This window comes from Dermatophagoides pteronyssinus, unplaced genomic scaffold, assembly GCF_027571235.1.
Source record: "Dermatophagoides pteronyssinus isolate colony J.1.1.1.1 unplaced genomic scaffold, Derpt_VIB-CSIC_2022.12 sq0015, whole genome shotgun sequence".
Taxonomy (NCBI): domain Eukaryota; kingdom Metazoa; phylum Arthropoda; class Arachnida; order Sarcoptiformes; family Pyroglyphidae; genus Dermatophagoides; species Dermatophagoides pteronyssinus.
This window is the reverse complement of record NW_027461539.1, coordinates 83,106-102,434: the sequence shown is the minus strand read 5'-3', so window position 1 is coordinate 102,434 and position 19,329 is coordinate 83,106. Positions and strand designations below refer to the sequence as shown.

General features: G+C 27.7%; 4 protein-coding genes across 6 annotated transcripts in view; 3 read left to right on the top strand and 1 right to left on the bottom strand.

The window, feature by feature from the left end:
* The window catches only part of LOC113791853 (uncharacterized), a 32,761-nt gene extending 16,967 nt beyond the window's left edge, over nt 1-15,794 (top strand). Inside the window, exons 1-10 of one of the 3 annotated variants that reach the window (XM_075822119.1) lie at nt 213-445; nt 1,966-2,189; nt 3,300-3,374; nt 3,439-3,499; nt 9,218-9,292; nt 10,592-10,623; nt 11,660-11,969; nt 12,028-12,173; nt 13,706-14,051; nt 15,093-15,794. In XM_075822119.1, the coding sequence (XP_075678234.1) occupies nt 2,007-2,189; nt 3,300-3,374; nt 3,439-3,499; nt 9,218-9,292; nt 10,592-10,623; nt 11,660-11,969; nt 12,028-12,173; nt 13,706-14,051; nt 15,093-15,175 (1,311 nt within the window). In that variant the 5' untranslated portion in view covers nt 213-445; nt 1,966-2,006 and the 3' untranslated portion in view covers nt 15,176-15,794. Of the gene's footprint in view, nt 1-212; nt 446-678; nt 801-1,965; nt 2,190-3,299; nt 3,375-3,438; nt 3,500-9,217; nt 9,293-10,591; nt 10,624-11,659; nt 11,970-12,027; nt 12,174-13,705; nt 14,052-15,092 lie in introns of those variants that run through there. The other 2 variants (XM_075822120.1, XM_075822118.1) reach the window with 2 other exon arrangements.
* A 250-nt stretch (nt 15,795-16,044) lies between these two features.
* Nucleotides 16,045-17,073, top strand: LOC113791786 (rRNA-processing protein UTP23 homolog). Its single transcript, XM_027341613.2, has 2 exons — nt 16,045-16,388; nt 16,453-17,073. The coding sequence occupies exons 1-2, from the start codon at nt 16,172-16,174 to the stop codon at nt 17,028-17,030; spliced, it is 795 nt and encodes a 264-aa protein (XP_027197414.2). The 5' UTR covers nt 16,045-16,171; the 3' UTR covers nt 17,031-17,073.
* Nucleotides 17,074-17,146: 73 nt separating this feature from the next.
* Nucleotides 17,147-18,212, top strand: mRpL17 (mitochondrial ribosomal protein L17). The gene is made up of 5 exons (XM_027341799.2): nt 17,147-17,271; nt 17,339-17,367; nt 17,428-17,643; nt 17,697-17,768; nt 17,820-18,212. The coding sequence occupies exons 1-5, from the start codon at nt 17,253-17,255 to the stop codon at nt 18,123-18,125; spliced, it is 642 nt and encodes a 213-aa protein (XP_027197600.2). The 5' UTR covers nt 17,147-17,252; the 3' UTR covers nt 18,126-18,212.
* LOC113791946 (glycolipid transfer protein) lies at nt 18,127-19,313 on the bottom strand. Its single transcript, XM_027341798.2, is given in 3 exon segments — nt 18,127-18,596; nt 18,598-18,663; nt 18,721-19,313. Coding segments are annotated over 3 exon segments (672 nt in total). The 5' UTR covers nt 18,946-19,313; the 3' UTR covers nt 18,127-18,215.
* Nucleotides 19,314-19,329: the final 16 nt, after the last annotated feature.

The window sequence follows — 19,329 nt, the reverse complement described above, 5'->3', positions numbered from 1 at the left end:
AAATCGCTTTCTATCATGTCATCAGATATGACCACGTTTTTTTCCTACATAAGAATATTCTTTTTTTTGTATGAAAAATGAAAAAAATGATCATTACATCAACAACAGCAATGGATACATAAATATAAATTTACTCCGTTCATTTTTTTTCTGTTTCAAAGCATAAACCGACATCCATCTTTTAATTGTTAATAGAATTTATTATCATTATGTTCATAACATCTTGTTTTTTTTTCATCTTTGTTCGAACCTTTATGGCAATCAAGAATTATAACCACTAAAGGCTAAACACGTTCACACAAGTTGCAATTAACCACCACCATTATTATTTTGTAATAACCAACAACATGATGGACCCATTTTTACCCATCCACAGACACGCACACACTTCAAAAGAATCTAATAAAAGAAACATCAATCCACATCTTATTATCATCATAACGTGGTTTGTTCATAAAAAATTAAAGAAGTTTTTTTTCATCTTTGTGAAAATTCTTTCCTTTCTCATAATAATAATCATAACCGAATCGCTCTATCAAGATTGAATTAATATCGATGATTTTTACTATGAAGAAAAAAAATAGTCTATTGTTGTTTATAGCCAAACAAAATGGCTAGTATACTTGTTTCTTTTTTTTATTGTTATTATTATTATTGTGATTCTATAAGAATATTTCTTTCCATCATATTCGTCTTTTCATTCAATGAATCATACAAACCACCCACCAACCCATTGTATAGATTAATTGATCATCATCAATACATTAAATTGGCATAACTTTCTCAACGAATATTTTAAGGTAGAACAAAAATTATGTTCAAAAAAAAAACAGATAAAAATGAAAACTTTTGTTGTTGTTGTTGTTGTTGTTTTCTCCAGGTCAGAAATGAAAAAAATTATTTAAACTTTTTATTGCTTGCATGTTCGCATTATTATGAGTTTGAATTTGGAAATCGATTTTTGTTTATTTTTTTCGATTTATTTGTTGTTGTTGTTGATCATATAAATTTATTGTTATCGATCCATTGATTATTTCTTAAATTACTATTCATAAGTTTTTTTTCAGTTGAATATTTTGTGAATTGTCTATTTATGTCGATTAGGTTATACAGGAACATTCATCTAAGGCGAAATTCGTTTATAATGATAATAAAAGGTTTATATTAACATAAAGTTTAACAGATTTTCTTCCCTTTTGAAAATCATCATTATCCGTAAAAAAAATATACTGATTCATTAGAAAGATTTTTGGATGATATTTTCATCATTTTCTTCACACTTCGATTCTATCTTTCTTCTTAATCTTTGTCCTCAAATATCGAAGATGAATATTTTGCGAAAAACGATTGCGTTTAATTAAGTGAGTTGATAAGTTTTTTTTTCTTCTTCTACTTTTCATTGGATTTTCGAGTACATTTGTCCTGGGCCATATCCTACCAATAAATCAAATTGGTCTAAGAAGACAACCAAATTCTGGAAGTTAGACACAAAAAAAACGAAGAAGAAATGCCAACAGCATTAATTTTATCATCGTCGTCAATAAATTAATAAAATCCACTTGGATTTATTTTCGACTTTTTTTTATTTTGGTTAGTGTGAATGAATAATCGCGTGGGATTTTTATTTTGTCTAAATTCCAATTTATATAAACATATGACATGACAATCAATAAATGATTCTTCTTCTTTTTTCTTAACCATTTACGATTATCTCTGCAGGCTTTTCGATGATTTTTTCTTTTCTTTTTTTTTTTGTCACTGTTTCCGGTGTTTTAACTAATTTTTGGAAAAGATTTTTTTTTTTTGTTTTGTTTTATCCAATAACTCATTTATAAATTGAATGATTTATTTTGCATTTGATAAAGAAAAATAGAATGATTCCAATTATAAATTAAAATAAAATATTCTTTTTTTGTTTCTCATGGATTTTGTTTTGCATATTTTCTTTTGTCAATATGTATTTAGGCTGTTCTGCCTTGAAATTGATTTCGGTCAATGTACCTACAATGGTTGTTATGGGTCAATCAGCATGGCTAAATTGTAGTTATGACCTTGAAAATGAAGAATTATATTCAATTAAATGGTATCATTGGAATGCTGATTCGGAAGCTAAAGGAGAATTTTATCGTTGGATACCAAAAGATTCACCACCCGGACAAATGTTTCAAATGGAAGGAATATATTTGGATGTAAGTTTATCTACTTTTTGCTATTTTTGATTGAAATCGTTAAAAATTATAAGGTTTACTTGTTCGATTTGAAACAGAAACTTTAGGAATCATTGTATGTTTGTATGTATATAATTTAATTTTTACCAATTATTTTTTAGAAAAAATGGACGTCGATTAAGATAATAGTGTTCTAGTTGTTCATAAATTACGTACAATTAGATTGATGATGATAATATGTGTGTGCGATAGTGATTGAGTGTAAATTCCGATTCCGTTTGGTGATTGATCTATGGCCATTATCGACGGTCCGGACACCACTGTATATTGGAGAATATTGGAGCTTATCATTAGAATCATAATTTTTTTTTTGGTTAGTGAAAAAAAACGATTTAAAATCTTTTAAAATCGAGATTCACTTTTTTTGTGTGTTTCGAGATTATTTCATAGTCAACGCCTGTTTTTTTTTTCGTATTCTTTCACTTTTCAAGTTTTTTTTTTATTCCGAGGTGGTAACTTTTTCATTAATCTTTTGGCATCTTCTGGAAGACATACATACCAGTGATTGTTGAAACAAAGCAAAAAAAAAAAAGTTTAATAATAATGGCGTACGAATGTGATGTCAGTTCGTTTATTTTTTTTTTCTTTTCCATATCAAAAAAAAAACGATCACCATTAATTTTAATGTTTGTTGGACTGTTGCACTTGGACCATTTTAGTTCACATTTTTTTTGTTGCGACCAGCACTTGTTTAAATGTAATATTCTTTCTGTTTGGTCGGTGAAACAAGACAACAATGAAAAAAAACAAAGAACAAAAAAAAATATATTGGTTTTTAATTAAAAATCAAACAAACAAACAAACAGCCAATGTTGTTTGTTATCAGTGAATGAATGATCCATATAGAATATTTGAATCATTTGTTTTAATAGTTAAAGGTCCAACCCATCGAATGTTGTGTAAAAATTTCCAATTTATTCAATTATAGCTGTCAATTTGGTTATATCAGTGATAACAACAACAAAAAAATGTGCAAAGAATTTCCAAAATTTTTCTCATTTTTATATCCATTGAACATTATTGATTTTCAAAACAAAAAAATTTCTGTTTCTTTCTTTCTTTCTCAAACAGCTTCAACGATCATCATTTGGTAATGTTTATCTGACCAAAACTGATGTCTATACTGATGGATCATTTCGTTGTGAGGTAAGGCAGTAAATTTTTATTCAAACAAACGAAAAAATCAAATCAAATCAATTTGTCATTTCAGGTGAGCGCCGAAGCACCAAGTTTTCAAACTGTTCGTAAAGAAAAAGAATTACATATTTATAGTAAGTTTCATTATTGATGAATAATAATTACATTTTAGTTTGTATTTTTGTGGATCACTTTAAATGTTGATTGTTATTATTATATTTGAATTGAATAAAAATCTCCACCAAGAATTCTGAAAAAAAATCTGTCGATGTTGCATGTTTTTTTTTTGATTTTCAATAATCAAATCATAATCATCTTCTTTTTTTTTGCATTTTATTCCTATTAGTAATCAATTTTTAAGGGTGTGTTTTTATGTTTGATTGAATAATCTACTGGAATCATAATTTTTTTTTTTTTTTGGTACAATGGACAAACACGCGATAAGGCGTGTGTACATTATCAATTTTTCTGTTTTTTGGTTGTTGTATTCGGTATTTTACCAGGTGCCGGTTTTGGCAGCTGATGATTTACTGCTGCTGCTGTTTTTCTTGTTTTGTTTAAATGAAACTAATGTTCCTTCATATAAATTATTTAGGGGAAAAAATGACAAATTTCACACAAATCGATCTACTAATTTCAGTTTTATCAGATTAATTAATAGTTATGTAACTAAACGGAAATTTAAGGCCAATTTCGTTTTTCTTTTTTTTGGCTACCATTCGGATTGAATAGTCGATATTGATCAACATTTACTATGAAAAAATGTATACAAATTGCATAGACGAATTGCATTATGGAAAACATGTGGTTGAAATCATGAGCAGCATGTCAAGTTTTTGTTGGATGATATCATAATTTACGATTTAAAAAAAAAATTTCCAAATGGTTTTTTGTTTCAAGCAAGCTAATTAAAATAATTGATTTGACCGCGACTATGTTTCTCATTATTGAATTCCATTACTTTCCCTTTTTTTTCTCGTCATTATCGTTTCTTAATTCATGCAAATTGTCATTTTTTTGAGAACAAAATCTTTTTCGCGAAAAAAATTTAATGAACCGATTTTGTTAAACATGTCATCAATGTATATCATTCAATGGATGATGTTTCTTGTCAAGAAAAAAAAAACACTTTTGCTTTCTCTTGAAATCGCACGAATTCACAATTCTTTACATTTAAAAAAAATGACTCATTAAACATTTTGTACTGCTAGAATTACAAAGACAAAATCATCAAACTGTCTATAGTTCGAACATTACATAAAAATAACACTTGATTTTTCAAAATGAATTGCTTTTTCAAAAATTCCAAAAATACAGAATCATCTTGTTTAGAGTTTTGCACTGATTTTAATTATTGTTAAAAATTATGTTTGTTTTTTTTCAACAACCATGCAAAACAAATTTTCAATTTTTAATTGAAAATTCACAAAAACATCTTCAAAATATTTTTCTTAATTTAGATTTTGTTTTTCCTTCGTTACCAATTCCATTCATTCATTCAAACAATTGAATTGTGTGTGGGGGGTAATTGTAAAGTGTCTACCTTTTCAGCAAAAAAAACACTTTTCTCCTGATTTTTTTTTCCTGTTGTTTTTCATTGACAATCAATCGATCAATTCTTTCGATCATCTTAACATTTTGTTAATAAGAAAAAAATTTTCTTTCGTTTTTTATTTTCTTTGAATATAATGAATGTGTCATTTAAGTGGCTGCACACAACACAAACACACATCGTTGATGAGATGATTCGTCATTTACTTTTCATTCATTCATTCATTGAGTTCTGGAGTTCCATTGAACCAAACGAATAAATTATTGTTATTATTATTATTATTTTATTCTGATCATATTTTCATCATTTCATATTAAATATTTATTTTTTTTTCTTCTCTATATTACAAGTGTTTCAATAAACATTATTTTTTTTTCTTTCGATAATAATATTTGATTGAATCGATGAATTTGGATTTGTGTGTGTGTATGTTTTACTCTTCTCCAATAGAACAATCTATCGGAAAAAAATATAGTTTCTCCTTGAAGCAAGAAGTGAGACGAATTTCTCTTTTTTCCTGATAAATAATCATATCGATATCGTCCGGTTTCCCGTGTTAGTGTGTGTGTACAATATTGAATCACATACTGCTGGCGCATTGATATTTGGAAGTACATACATGGACCATTTTACTGGGCTGGTTGGTTGGTTGGTTGGTTATTATTTAATATTAAAAAATCATTTTCACAAACGAAAAAATAATAATAACAATAACAATCGTGAATAGTTAGAAATTCAGAAGCTCTAAATTCATCATCATCATCATCATTGTACAAATGGAATTGATTATTGAAATCCCAACCCAAACAGTGAAGAAAGAAAAATAAAATATGGCGACAAAATAAACGAAAACAATCATATTTTTTAGTATACATAAACTAAGCTAACAAAAAAAAATTCATCCGGTCCACGATTTCAAGAATATGTTGATGACAACTGTTGTGTGTGTTTGAGTGAGTGAGTGTTTGTAGGGATAATAATGTTTTCTTTTGATTCATCAACACTGCTGTTTGATTTTTTTTCTGGCCATTTCAATGATAATGATGATGATGACGAATGGCTATGGTGAAGAAAACTAAAATGAAAACAATCGAAAGAATGAAAAAAAAACAAATCGATTCTGCCATTCGAACATTATTAATGTTTTTGTTTGTGGGGTACAAAATACACATTGCTTTCGGAACAATGATCAATTGAATCATATTGAATTTTTCTCGTTTGTTTTTTTTTATTTGAAATCAAAACGAAACAGGAAAAAAATAAGAGTAAAATTATTCTTTGCCTTCACTTTTGACTGATCATCAATTTCATTTTTTTTCACTTCTTGATACTTTGACTTTTAATTTGCATTTCTTTTTTTTTGTTTTCATTCTATTTGATGATGACGATGATGGACGACTATTATCGAAAGAAAAAAATTATGTGAATAAATGGCCTACATTTTTGAAACTTTTCAAAAGAAGAATAAAATGGCCACAATTTGATGATTCTATTAGAAATATTGGAACAAAACAGAAAAAATCAGTTATAATCGAATAAGCCATATGTTTATAGACATTATCGGTTATGAATGATTTATGTTTCGTTTATTAAACAATAAATTTTTTTTTGAAAATTAATATCAAATAAATTGATTGATTTTCTTTTCTTTTCTCAACGATTTTGTTGTTGCAAACGAATTTAATTATTCAGGATAAACTCAGGATTTCATGGTGTGAATTTTATTTCGATTCTTCTTCTTTTTTCACTTTTATAATGATTATCCATATTCTTTTCACAACATTTATTCATTCAAAATCCTCATCTCGAATATTGTTGTTGTTTGCTACGTTAATATTGAAATGTTTAAAAGTCAAAAGAAGAAAAAAAATTCAATATTTCAGTAAAATTTATTGATGATGATGATGATGATGATAATGATGATGAAACGAGAGAAAATAGTGTTGGAATCTATAGAACTGAACTGAAGTTTCCGAAAAAAAATTATATGAAAAAAAACCATATTTTCATTTGAAACATCATACACACACACACACACACAAGAACTTTCATTTGATCCAGTATACGAAAAGGAAAAGGAAAAAAAATAAGTCTAAATGGACTCAAGAGAATTGGCATATTAAGATGTTATGACTTTTGGCTCTTTAAGTAAAAATGACTTCTTTGATGCTGTTTTTTGTTTTTGGTGTTTTAGTGTTTAGTGTTGTTTTTCTATTTTTTTTCATGAAAAAGTGAACCAAGCAGAAAAGAAAATTTTTTGTACTTCATATCTTCAATAATAATAATAATAATGTATGTTGAAATGATCCACAAAAAAAATGAAAACAAACTTTTTTATGGTTAAGAAAATTGGTCAGAAACATAGAGGAAAAAAAACCAGCAAGGAATCCATTCATTTTAAATGATAGACATATACCGATATATGGTATTCCGGTATCCAACGGATAACTAAATTTTTCTCACTCTCTCCCAAAAATCTTTATCACTTTTCCTATCCTATTACCGTACACATTGGGATTACACACACAAACACACACATATCATAACTTACAGTCTTGGGAATTTATCTTAATCTTTAGCCAAAAAAAAAAAGAAAAAATACGAAGAATAAAACTTCTAGATCTTCATCATCACTTAGACATAGTGTAGGATAAAAATTTATTTATTCATTCATTTTTTAAAAGAAAAACTTTTAGCAAATTTTATGTCTATGCAAATATACAAATGACTTTTGGATTCATCATTATGATGATGATGATGATCTGTTTCTAACGTTATTTATTAGCTAAATGATGATATCTTCTTGTTGTTGTTGTTGTTCTCACCATTATTATTATTCTTTTACGATAAAGATCAACGATAAATTCTATAGTTCATTATGGATTTATTTCAAGAATTCTCTCTCTCACACACTGTTTCTAAGTAGTTTTCAGCATTTCATGATTTATATTTGGATTGTTTTGATGTTGAACTTGTGGTCGTATTTTGTTTTTTTTGGGGATTCTTATCTATTGTAAACAATTAAAAATAATAATCAAATAGAATTCGTTCTTATTAGTAAAAATATGAATAAACAACCATTCAATTGTATTATCAAAATGTCGAAAAAACATAAATAGAAATATTTCTGTTTTGCAAATATTTGTCTATAGAATCTCGTTCAACAAAAAAAATAATAATAACAATAAAACCCGGGAAAAAAACTATAGTTGTAATTGTTACCCAACATTATTATCATGGTACAAATACCGTTTAAGATATATTTTTGTTTTTTTTTTGTTATTCGATTTTTTCTCAATATTTTTCTTCTATTATATGACTTCGGGCAATTTTCTTCATACTTTTTTTGTTCCATTAAAGTAACATCAACCTAAATCGACAAATTGTCTATAGTGAAAATAAAAATTTATAAAGTTAGTTTTTGTCGGATGATATTTTTCTTGATTTCAACGGGGTTTGGAACCGAAAAAAACATACTTTTAGCTAGATAGAGGATTTTTCTGTAACCGAGATAGTCAATTGAAAAAAAAAATTTCAACGTTACACGTACCAGAAAAAAAATGAATGAATTTCAATATTTCAATTCCGAACCCATTCGTCCATCACCAAATAAAAAAAAAGAAACCACCACCCCCAAACCAAAACAAAAAAAAAACATTCATCATTAACCATCATAATCATCATTGTGGAATCGAACAAAACCAGCCAAAATAAAACATTTAACAAAAAAATCGACAACAGCCAATTATTAGAATTGAATTTCATCTACTTCATTCAAATATAGAATGGAATCATAATTAAATAGGCATTAATTAAATAGACAAGCTTTCAAGAGATAAAGTAAAAAATAAAAACATAACAAAAAAAAACAATGTTGCGTGTTTTGGATCATTAGTTTTTTACCACTATGTGTATACACACTACCCACACAACACTCATCATTATCTTTATCATCATTCAGGATAATGATGAAGATCCTTTTTTTCCATTTCAACAAATTATAACAACAAATATAATATACTAAATATAGATTTTTATAATATTACTTTTTAAAAAAAAAAACATTTCTACAAAAGTAAAAACACACAGAAGTTATACAGAAGAATAAAACGGCTCATCTGATGACTTTTTGTGTGTTTGGTGTGTTGATTTCTACCTACCATCAATAATGAATAGAATTTATCCATTTGTTTCACTTTCTTTTCTATTTGTCTTTCTATTAGAATCTTCGATTCTTTTGTTCGATTTTTTCATTTTTTTAAAAATTTTCTTTTTCTTTTTTTGTTCATTTCATTTTCAGGTCTACCAAATGAAAAGCCAATTATCCAGACAAATGGTAACAACGATACTAGCTATTATAGATCCGGAGATTTAAGTAAGTTTTTGTTTCCAATTCTTTTTCTTCATTTATTTAGTTTTTCCATTTATTCCTCATTGTTTTCGGTTTTGCAACGAACGAACAACAAACTATTGTTTTTCTTGAAAAATATCCAAGAAAAACATACAAACAACATCATTTTTTTTCTACTTCTTCAAAAATTAAAAATTTAAATCTTATTAATTTTAAGAATTTATTTTTCTGTTTCATCTTTTTCTTCAGTTTGTATGTCATCATTATTATTATTGAGATAGAATCCATCATAGATATAGGGATAAAATTTCTTGTTTTTCTTTCTGATTAGATCAATGTTGCGACAAACAAAACAAAAACAAAAAAATTCCAGTGATGATGTAATAAAAGAAAAAGGGTCAGAGAAAAAATCGGAATCGAGTCATAATAATGATATACTACAATTCATTTGGATAGAATATATTCTGAACCCAAAACCAAATACCTTTGGGATTTTTTTTTTTTGGCAAAAAAATATAATAATAATAATAGAAGATCCATTCATAATGTTTTGTATGTGATAATAAGTTTGATTGATATTATGGTGTTGATAGTGAAACTGGCAATAATGATGATGATGATGATTTCCATGCCAATATTGGCTAACCACCAACTGAATCGAACCAAACAATCATTCAAGTCATACATAATCAAATAGTGTTTGTTAGTGATAAATATGTATTCGTAACTGAAAACTATTCAATAGAGATGATTTTATTTTTTTTTGTTTTTACTTTCGTTTCATATTTATGAGAATCATTTGATGAAAATATTTCATTCATATTCTATTGAAAGCTAGACAGAAAGAATTTTCTTCCTAGTAAGCCAAGAAATTGTAATAAAATGTATTGATTTTAATTATAATTTGTTTTTTCGATGAATTTCGATGAATTACTGATTTGTACAGGTCAATCAATTTGATTTATCTATACAACGTGTGTGTATGTGTTGTAGCACATTAATTTGAAATCCATCAATTTTTTTTTGTCCGATAAATTCAATACATAACGAATGTTTAATTAATTTACTCTGCACACTTAAATACTTTAGACCTTTGTTTTTGTTTGTTATATGCAGTTAATTGTAGAAACTTGTGTGTATCACAGTATTGTTATTTAATAGTTTGACACTTGTGTAACTTTATTATTTATGTAGCGATCTATTTAATGAATATTTAATTTCTTATTCTTTTTTTTCATTCGTTTATTCTCATTATTTTTACTTACTTTTTCTTTTCTATTTTCTATAAATTCTTTCGGACGATTCTTCTTCTTTTATAAACAGTTAATTTGACTTGTCGTACTATGCCATCCAGGGTAAGTGCTTGTTAAATATATTTTTTTTTCTCTTTGTTATTGTTTCAACTCTATTGTTTCTATCGAAATTGTTCATCGTCTTTTAAACCGAAAAGAACCCTTTTATACCTACAGGATACACCACGAGCTAATTAAGTTGCTTTTTTCAAATATAAAACAGACACAAAAATTTAATGATGAGATAATCTTCAATACACGATTATAAATCGATATTTTTTTTGAATCTTCTTTATATGACAGATTACAATTGAATTTACATAAAACAAATGATCTTATCAAACGACAAAAACATTGGATCAAGCATCATCTATTGCTATAACAATATGATTCATGAATTCTATGAAGAAATAATAATGATCTGTATGAACATTTTTTTCCCGAAAAAAACAACAACAACAATAACCTTACTAAATTTAGTAAATGTATGATCTGAGATTTTCGTTTTTATTTTTTTTACTCTCATAAACTTGTTTGTGTTATATTTTGTGTTTCTTGTTATGAGTTATAGGAGAGTTCATATTCTCATTATTTTCCCATTTTTTTCTCAGAATTCTGTTTTTTTTCCTGTAAAATTTCATCATTTGTTTATATACGTTTTTGGTTCAAATAAAAGGCAACATACACACACACACACACACACGTAATTTTTTTTTGTTTTGAAACAGCATCAGTTCAAATATGTCTGTTGAATTTTAAAATTGTAAACCTTTGGCCAATATATAAATCCCCATCTGTCTCTCTCATATATGAATCCCTTAAAATTAACTTTATTTTGGAACAGGAAAATGAAAGCTTTAACTTAATTTGTTGTGTTTGATACACATTTTTTCTGCTAATATTATTGACGGTTATAAGACAGACAACGTTTGTATTAGCAACGACAACAATGTCTAATATTCTAATTGAAATTTATGATGAACATTGAACTCTTACTTGAAAGAGTTTATATTCTTTTGTTTCATGTTTCTGGTTCTTAACTGTTTCTAATTTTTTTTTATCTCTATATTTTGTTGTTATTGTTTTTGATCTGGTTCAGCCACCAGCAACATTAACATGGCATATCAATCATGAGATTGCTGATTCTCGTTATGTTAAATCATTGTCAGTTTTGCCAACATCATCTGATGGCCTAATCGGTTCAGCATCACAATTATTTTTCTATTCAGAAAATAGTCATTATCATGGTGGCCTATTAAAAATAACCTGTTTAAGTGATATTATTCTTCATTATACTGTGGCCAGTGAAGAGGTTATTATTGGTGGTGCCAATGATCCATCATCATCATCATCATCATCATCGTCTTCAGATTTATATAACAGATATAGAAATTCACCTCATCAAATGAGTAAGTGAATTAATTATGTCAAATAAAAAAAATATTATAATGATTTATTCATATACAGTAACTGATTCAATGAGCAAGGATATTCCAATCATAACTGGAATATCTTATCAACGATTTTATAAGCCTGGTGATATTGTCAATTTGACATGTATGTCGCGTGCAAAACCTGCTCCAAAGCTTAGTTTTATGGTTAATGATGAAGAGGTATGTATTACATTCAACCAATTTAATTAGCTATATTATAAAATGAATCCACAAGTTTTTCTTTATAATAAATTTAACAAAAAAACAGACGAAAATTGAAAGCTTCGATTTTCCTTTCATTACACGGAACAAATCAATGCAAATTTTCAACAACAACAACAACAAAAAATGTCTTATAATATGAAGAAAACAAATTTGAAAAATTCAACAAAAAAAAAGCTTATTCGATTTTAAAATAAAAAAAAACTTTCTTTCAATCCAATATATGAACTGATTGCTTTTCGAGCCGAATCGATCCAATCGAATATTTCATGTTCATTTCGAAAGGTTTAAAATTTTTTCTTTCTTTTTCCTTTAATTTTCCAACACACACACACACATCTATTTTTGGGTAATGGTGGTGTTTTGTTATTATTATTTATATAGTATCTATCTATCTATTAATAAGATGACAAATGGCAACATAAAGCCAGACAACGAAAAAAAACGACAAACTTGTATATAATATGCAATCGGGTACGAATAGGAAAATCCCGTACCATGGAATAGTCGAATACCATCCAAAATACTTATACGACAGATAGATATACAAACATGTTTTTATTCGCATACGAAACAACAACAACAACAACATAATTTATACGGCTTTGCACAAATTTTCTTATTTTTTTTCTTCATTCGTTCATTCTATTTGTTTCTCATTTCGATGAGACTATGTTAGAATTTATTCCTATGTGTGTTTGTATGTGTGTTCGTTTGATGAATATGATGCTGCCAAAACAGGCATCATTATTGTTCGGGTATGGATCGTCGTCGTCGTTTGTCGTTTGTATATGATCATATTGAAAGTTACCAGTGTTTTTGAACAAAATCCACTATATTTTATGATAAAAAACAGACCGAAAAAAAATGAAGGGAATAAGCAATGATATGATGATATACATGACAACGAATTAAAAAAAAATGAAAAAAGCTTACATGAAAAGATAGAATTTTTGAATACTAAAACGACAAATAATAATAACAATAATAGAAATAATGACACAATGAAAGAGTCATTAGAAAAGCATTAAAAAATTGTTTTTTGTTCATTTTTCATCATATAACGGTTGTTTTTGTTTTTGTTCGTTATTTTGTTTTATCAACAAAAAAAAATACAGTAAGTTTGTAAGGTATATCAATTGAATTACAATTTTTGGAAAATCATCATATTTATGCATGCGTGTTGTACATATCGATTGTTTCCATCGATCCATAACTAAGATCAGTGGCTTAAAAACGATCTCAGTTTGGTTTGGTCAAATAGGAATTTATCTTGTTGTTTAAATTGTTTATTTTTAAATCTGATTGAAAATTCATTGGCGTATTATGTAAGAATTTGGATTAGATTTTTTTTGTCGCATTTATTTTGTGGAATTCTATTTTTTTAAAAAATATCCAGTATTGATTGTTTTTATCGGAAACTTTACAAATAATCATTTTGATTGACATTTTTTCTTTTTCGCTTTTTTTCTCTGTTCAAATTTCCATAGGCCAATCCAGCTCAAATTCGCGAATATCCAATATATACATTAAGTGATGGATTATTTGCTTCTAAAATGGGTCTAAAATTTAAGGTGAAAATGGAAAACTCTGGTTCATCTACATCATCATCATCATTATCGCATAGTGGCAAACATTACCATCATCAATTGTCAAATCGTTTGTCCAGTAACAATAAAAATGATCGTACATCATCGAACATTAAACAATATCGTATCAAATGTTTAGCATCGATGGAGAAAAACATTTACCATGCTAGAAATGAAATTCATCTTGGTACATCAAAACAAAGTTCGGGTCTACATTTTTCCGAAAACTTTGCTGTTAATATCAATGGTAATCATAATAATAATCATTTGATCATTCATTTCTTTTTCATTTAGAAAATTTACTCCCGAATTACAAACTACAACTAAACATTTCAAATAGCCGACAAGAAGAAAAAAAATTATTGTCTAATTTGTTTCAGCATTGTTCCATTGAACATGTTTATGTCATATGTGTTTGTCGTATAGAATTATTTGCAATCCCCATTGATGGACTTGAAATCTTTGTATGATTTTGAATCATTGCTCGTGTGTGTGTGTGTGATTTACTTTATCAGATTACCCATCTGTATGTCCGATTTTCTATGTACAGAAGTTTTTTTCCTCGTTCACATTCTATGTTTATTCAATGATCAGACACAAGAACATCAAATAATAATGATGATAACTTAGATTTAGGGAGAGAGAGAGAAAGAGAAACAGAGAGAAGGAATGAAACATTGTCCTATTCGGTATCATCATCATCGTTAATCGTTAATAGGACTTACTCATCATCATCATCATCATCATTGTCGTTGGTCATTTGAGTAAATCACATTTCTACAGAATCAAAGACAAATGGAGATATATCAAAAAAAACAGAAATTATTTACTAACTAACCAGGCAAAGAATTCAGTGAAGCAAACGAAAAAAATGAACTCATTCTCTATTTACTTCCCTTACGAATTTTATATTGTCATCTTCGATGAATCTGATCGAATAAATTTTCTACAATAAATATAATAGGATATCATCGAGAATGTTTTTTTTTGTTTTGTTTTGTTTCGTCATTTAATTTAATTTCGAAAAAAAATATTATTTTTTTTTTTGTTTTTGTTTCTAAATCATATTGTGATTCAGTCACTGTTTTTCAATAAAATCATCCAAGAATTTCTTCAATTTATTTTTTTTAGCCATTTTTCCCTGTGTATCATTCAATTTGTTGTTTCCAACTAGATGATCATGACCATCACGATTTATAATAATAATAATGATCATCATCATTAATAATTATTTCATAAATTTTACTTATTTTTTTACTTATTTTTTTTCTGTTTAATCATTTCATAGTTTCATCCATGACGATGATGATGATAATTCCAATGATGGCCATGATTTTCTGGTTATATCTGGTGCCGGTGATTCTAATTTGATTGCCTTGTTCCTTTATGTGGTCTTCGGGCTCATCGTTCGAAAATCGATTCTCTCTCTTTCTTTTTTTTTCATCTAAATCTTCTTCAATTTCAATTATTATTATTATCATCATTTTATTGTATAACATAGACTTCCATCTTTAAACGGGATTTGTTTGTAAATTTAAGAAAAAAATTCCTATGTTTTTTGTGCCACAAATTGTTTTTTCAGTTTATTAAATGTTTTTTTTTGTAAATATCATTCACACAAAATATTATTCCTGGTTTTTATTTGTCGTCCATTCAAATTTTTCCATTTACTCATATTTTTTGATTCCATGAACATACAATAATTCTGATTTGTACTTATAAATAATGTTCCATCCATCAGGTCATGGTATTTTATTTTATTTTGTTTGTTTTTTTTTCCTGATTTTTCAAATTTCGGTTTATATACGCACACATGAAATTTATTTTAATCGTAGTTTTGATCTTTCTTCATCTTTTTTTTCTGTCTTGATCATCATATTTATGTTCTCTTGTTGTTGCTGTACATACATTTTCAATGACCAAAACGAATGTTTATGCAATATGATATTAATCATTTAAAAATAAACTGAATAAAAAAATGTTTCATTGATTTTTAATCTCCTTTTTTTCAATACTTTCAAATATTCAAAGGAAAGTGTTAAACATTTATAATTTCCTTTGAGATAATCAAATCTGTCAGATTGGTTATCATGTTAATCTTAATCAAACGAAACGGATTTAAATTGAATTTCAGTGCAAGATGTCACTTTCATATCAATATGGCGGCAATATTGCAAAAATAAATTGAAATTTTCATTTGAACACGTCCTATTTGGACGAGTTTATATTCTGCATTGAAATTCTCACACGTGAATCGCAATGTTTTTTTTTTTTTGATTTTGGATTCTTTTTAATTTTGTCATATTATTCGTATTATATTAAATCATTAGGCTAGTTTTTTCTGATAAATTTTGAAAATTTAATAAAATGAAAATAACTCGATACAAACGAGCTCAACGTCATTTGTTATTTTATCGTAATTATTTTGATTTTCGACCACCTTACCAGATTATTTTGGATGCAACATTCTGCCAAGCTGCTTTAAAGAATAAAATCAATCTTAAAGAGCAAATTCCGAAATATTTAAATGATGAGGTCAAATTATTAACAACTGTATGTGTTGTTAACGAAACAGAACAACTTGGTTAGTGTTTCTTTTTCATGTTTATAAGAATTTTTTCCACTAATTTCTATATTTAATTTGATAGGTAACTCGCTTTATGGCACAATGCTTGTTATCAAACAATTTCCAATTCACAAATGTGGCCACGAAAAGAATCCGATTTCAGCAAATGAATGTTTGTTTTCTTTGATACAACGGAAAGAAGAGCATTATTTTTTGGCAACTCAAGATCAAGATCTTACGGAAAAAACGCGTTTGCTTGCTCATGTTCCAATCTTATTTATTAAAATGAATGCAATAATTTTAGAGCAACCAGCAACCGAAGCAAGAGATAAAGCAATCGAATCACAACAACGTTTTCATCAGGTCGATTCCCATCAATTTCAAACTTTGAAAAAATTAAAAAAGATTGAATCCTTGGACAAGCCAGCCAATATCAAACGTAAACGTAAAGGTCCGAAAGGTCCTAATCCATTATCGTGCAAAAAGAAAAAAACTGTTGCTTCGAATAAGGCATCATCATCAAATCCGAATGAAAAATCTGTGAAACAAGACGGTAAAAAGAAACGAACAAAAACCAAACGTATACCTAATCATATTAAACGAATGTTTCAAAAAATTGAAACAGATCTAAATCTAAAACAACAATCATCATCTTCATAATTTTATTTTTTTAATAAATAAATGTTTATCTTTTTAAATTTCATTATAAATTGAGTTTATTTTTGACATTGAAAATTTCAAAAAAATTATTTTAAAAAAAGTTTACGGGAAAATTCTTACGAGAATTTTTTCGAAAATAACCATGAGCTTCGATACAATTTCTATCACATTTCAATTTGGTTGGATAATTTTGGAATTTTATTATTCTAAATCACAAAAATAATGCCTCGTTTAGTCATCGGTAAGATAATTGATATGATCATTTAGTTTTTTTACGCTATCATTTGTTTCCAATCATTTGTTATTAGCAAAATGGCGAAGAATACGTTTTCCAACGGTACGTCCATTGATTGTTGTTCTCCAAAGTTAATGTTAATATAATGATTTGATTTTGTAGACCAAAGTCGAAAAACTTATGCCTCAGATGCCTTACGTAATTCCAGACAAACCCATCAAAGTTCGTGGTGGACGTAATATTGAACATTTACGTAGATTGTTTCCCTCTCAAATGCGTTTAATTTCAATTGCTCGTTCTGTTAATAAATTGATTGATGAAGAACGAGTCGAATTTAGTTATTACAGAGGATATGAAGTTCGCAATTATACGGAGCGGGTAATCATATACGATCAAATTTAATTTCAATTTCATTAGTCTTTTTAATTCAGTTGATAGCCGAAGCGATGCGTTATGGTGACTGTCATATACCAACTATGGAACTTGCCAATTTCTATTTGCAGGTATTTTTGAAATTTTGTTTACTAAAATGATACAATTTATATTATATATAGGATAAAACTTTGATTCATAAATTGTTCAAAGTTTTGGTACCACGTTTCATGAACTATACCACATCATTTACATCGATGTATCTGCTTTCGAATCGTGATTTCGATTGGTCAGATTATAAACAACGATCATACGTTAATCAAAGAGTGTTGATCGAATTGAAAGGCAATCCGTATCCGCCATTATTGAATCATGATTTAAAAAGAAATAATTTACTACATAATATTCTTCTCAGTCAAGTCAGTCGAGATTATTACATGAACAAAACAAATCATCATAACGATGAAATATTGAAAGAACAAGATTAAATTTAAAAATATTCTAGTGTAATAATTGTAGAATAAAATATCTTTTTAAATATAATTAAATAAAACAATTAATTAACAGTGTCTAAATGATCAAGGTTGAAATCCGTGAGCCAATAATAATATAGAAACGGCTTCAGTGTTTGATTTTAAATGTTTGAGATAATTATCAATAGATTTGATGATAACTTGTCGTAACTCGATCGATGACAAGTTCAAATTTAGATATCCAAGATATTTCAGAAGATCGGTTCTATTCGGGATGGCCATAAGACAGCAGCTGAATATCTTTCTTACTAGCCATCCATGGTATTTCTTCAATGTTAACTCATAAGCTGAATCAAAATGTTTAGTCAGATCTTCGGATAAGTTTTGTAAGCTTTCACCATCGTCAGCTTGTTTGTAATCCTCTAAAAATAATGAAAGGAAAATTTGATTGTAAATCAGTGCGCGATTCAGCCATGTCAATGCATCCAGTGCCAACATGTAGATCTTCATCTTTAAGAGTTTCTTTTTCAAATTTAATTATCGAATTCAAATGCTAAAATTTCATACTATTCAGAAACGAATGCAATAATATTTCATCAAATAATCTCACCTTAAACATGGATCTATCCTTATCAAATATGTTCATTAGCTTATTAATGTTGCCATCTATATCATTTTTGACTGGTTTAAAAGCAATGCCAAACATGTCGACAAATTTGACTATGCATTTCGAAGCTTCGAGAAATTGTTCTGTATCAATCAAACCATCTGAAACGATGTCGACAAATGGAACAACCGTTTCAAAAAAGACCGGATTTTTATCGTTGATTTCCATGTGCGAATAAGAATTGTGGTCAATATTTACTTTTTAATTAAATCATGAATTACCAGATGGCAGGATTAGATTTTACAGCTGTTCGATTGTCTTTCGATGAGTGTAACCTTTAAGTTGGGCCAACTAAATTGTTAATCAACTATCGCAACGAATAATGGCAGATTTTCGGCAATATCCGGACAAAAATAATTTCACCAATTCACCAGTTGGACGTAGAATATTTTTGGGTGCAGTTTTGGCCGGCATAGGTGTCCATTGGTTTCTCTATCAAAATCACTATTGCAATCAACATCGATTTGGAATCATGTTGGCTCGGTGGATGTCTAAACGTTCAGATTATTAATTAAATGTATTGTTTTTTCATTTTAACAAATAGAACAATGT

Bases quoted from the DNA above. Each gene is read 5' to 3' on its own strand.
- LOC113791786 (XM_027341613.2), top strand. From the start codon at position 16,172: ATGAAAATAACTCGATACAAACGAGCTCAACGTCATTTGTTATTTTAT. The intron at 16,389-16,452 runs GTTAGTGTTTCT...TTAATTTGATAG, and splicing joins TAACGAAACAGAACAACTTG to GTAACTCGCTTTATGGCACA.
- mRpL17 (XM_027341799.2), top strand. The intron at 17,644-17,696 runs GTAATCATATAC...TTTTTAATTCAG, and splicing joins TTCGCAATTATACGGAGCGG to TTGATAGCCGAAGCGATGCG. The intron at 17,769-17,819 runs GTATTTTTGAAA...TATTATATATAG, and splicing joins TTGCCAATTTCTATTTGCAG to GATAAAACTTTGATTCATAA.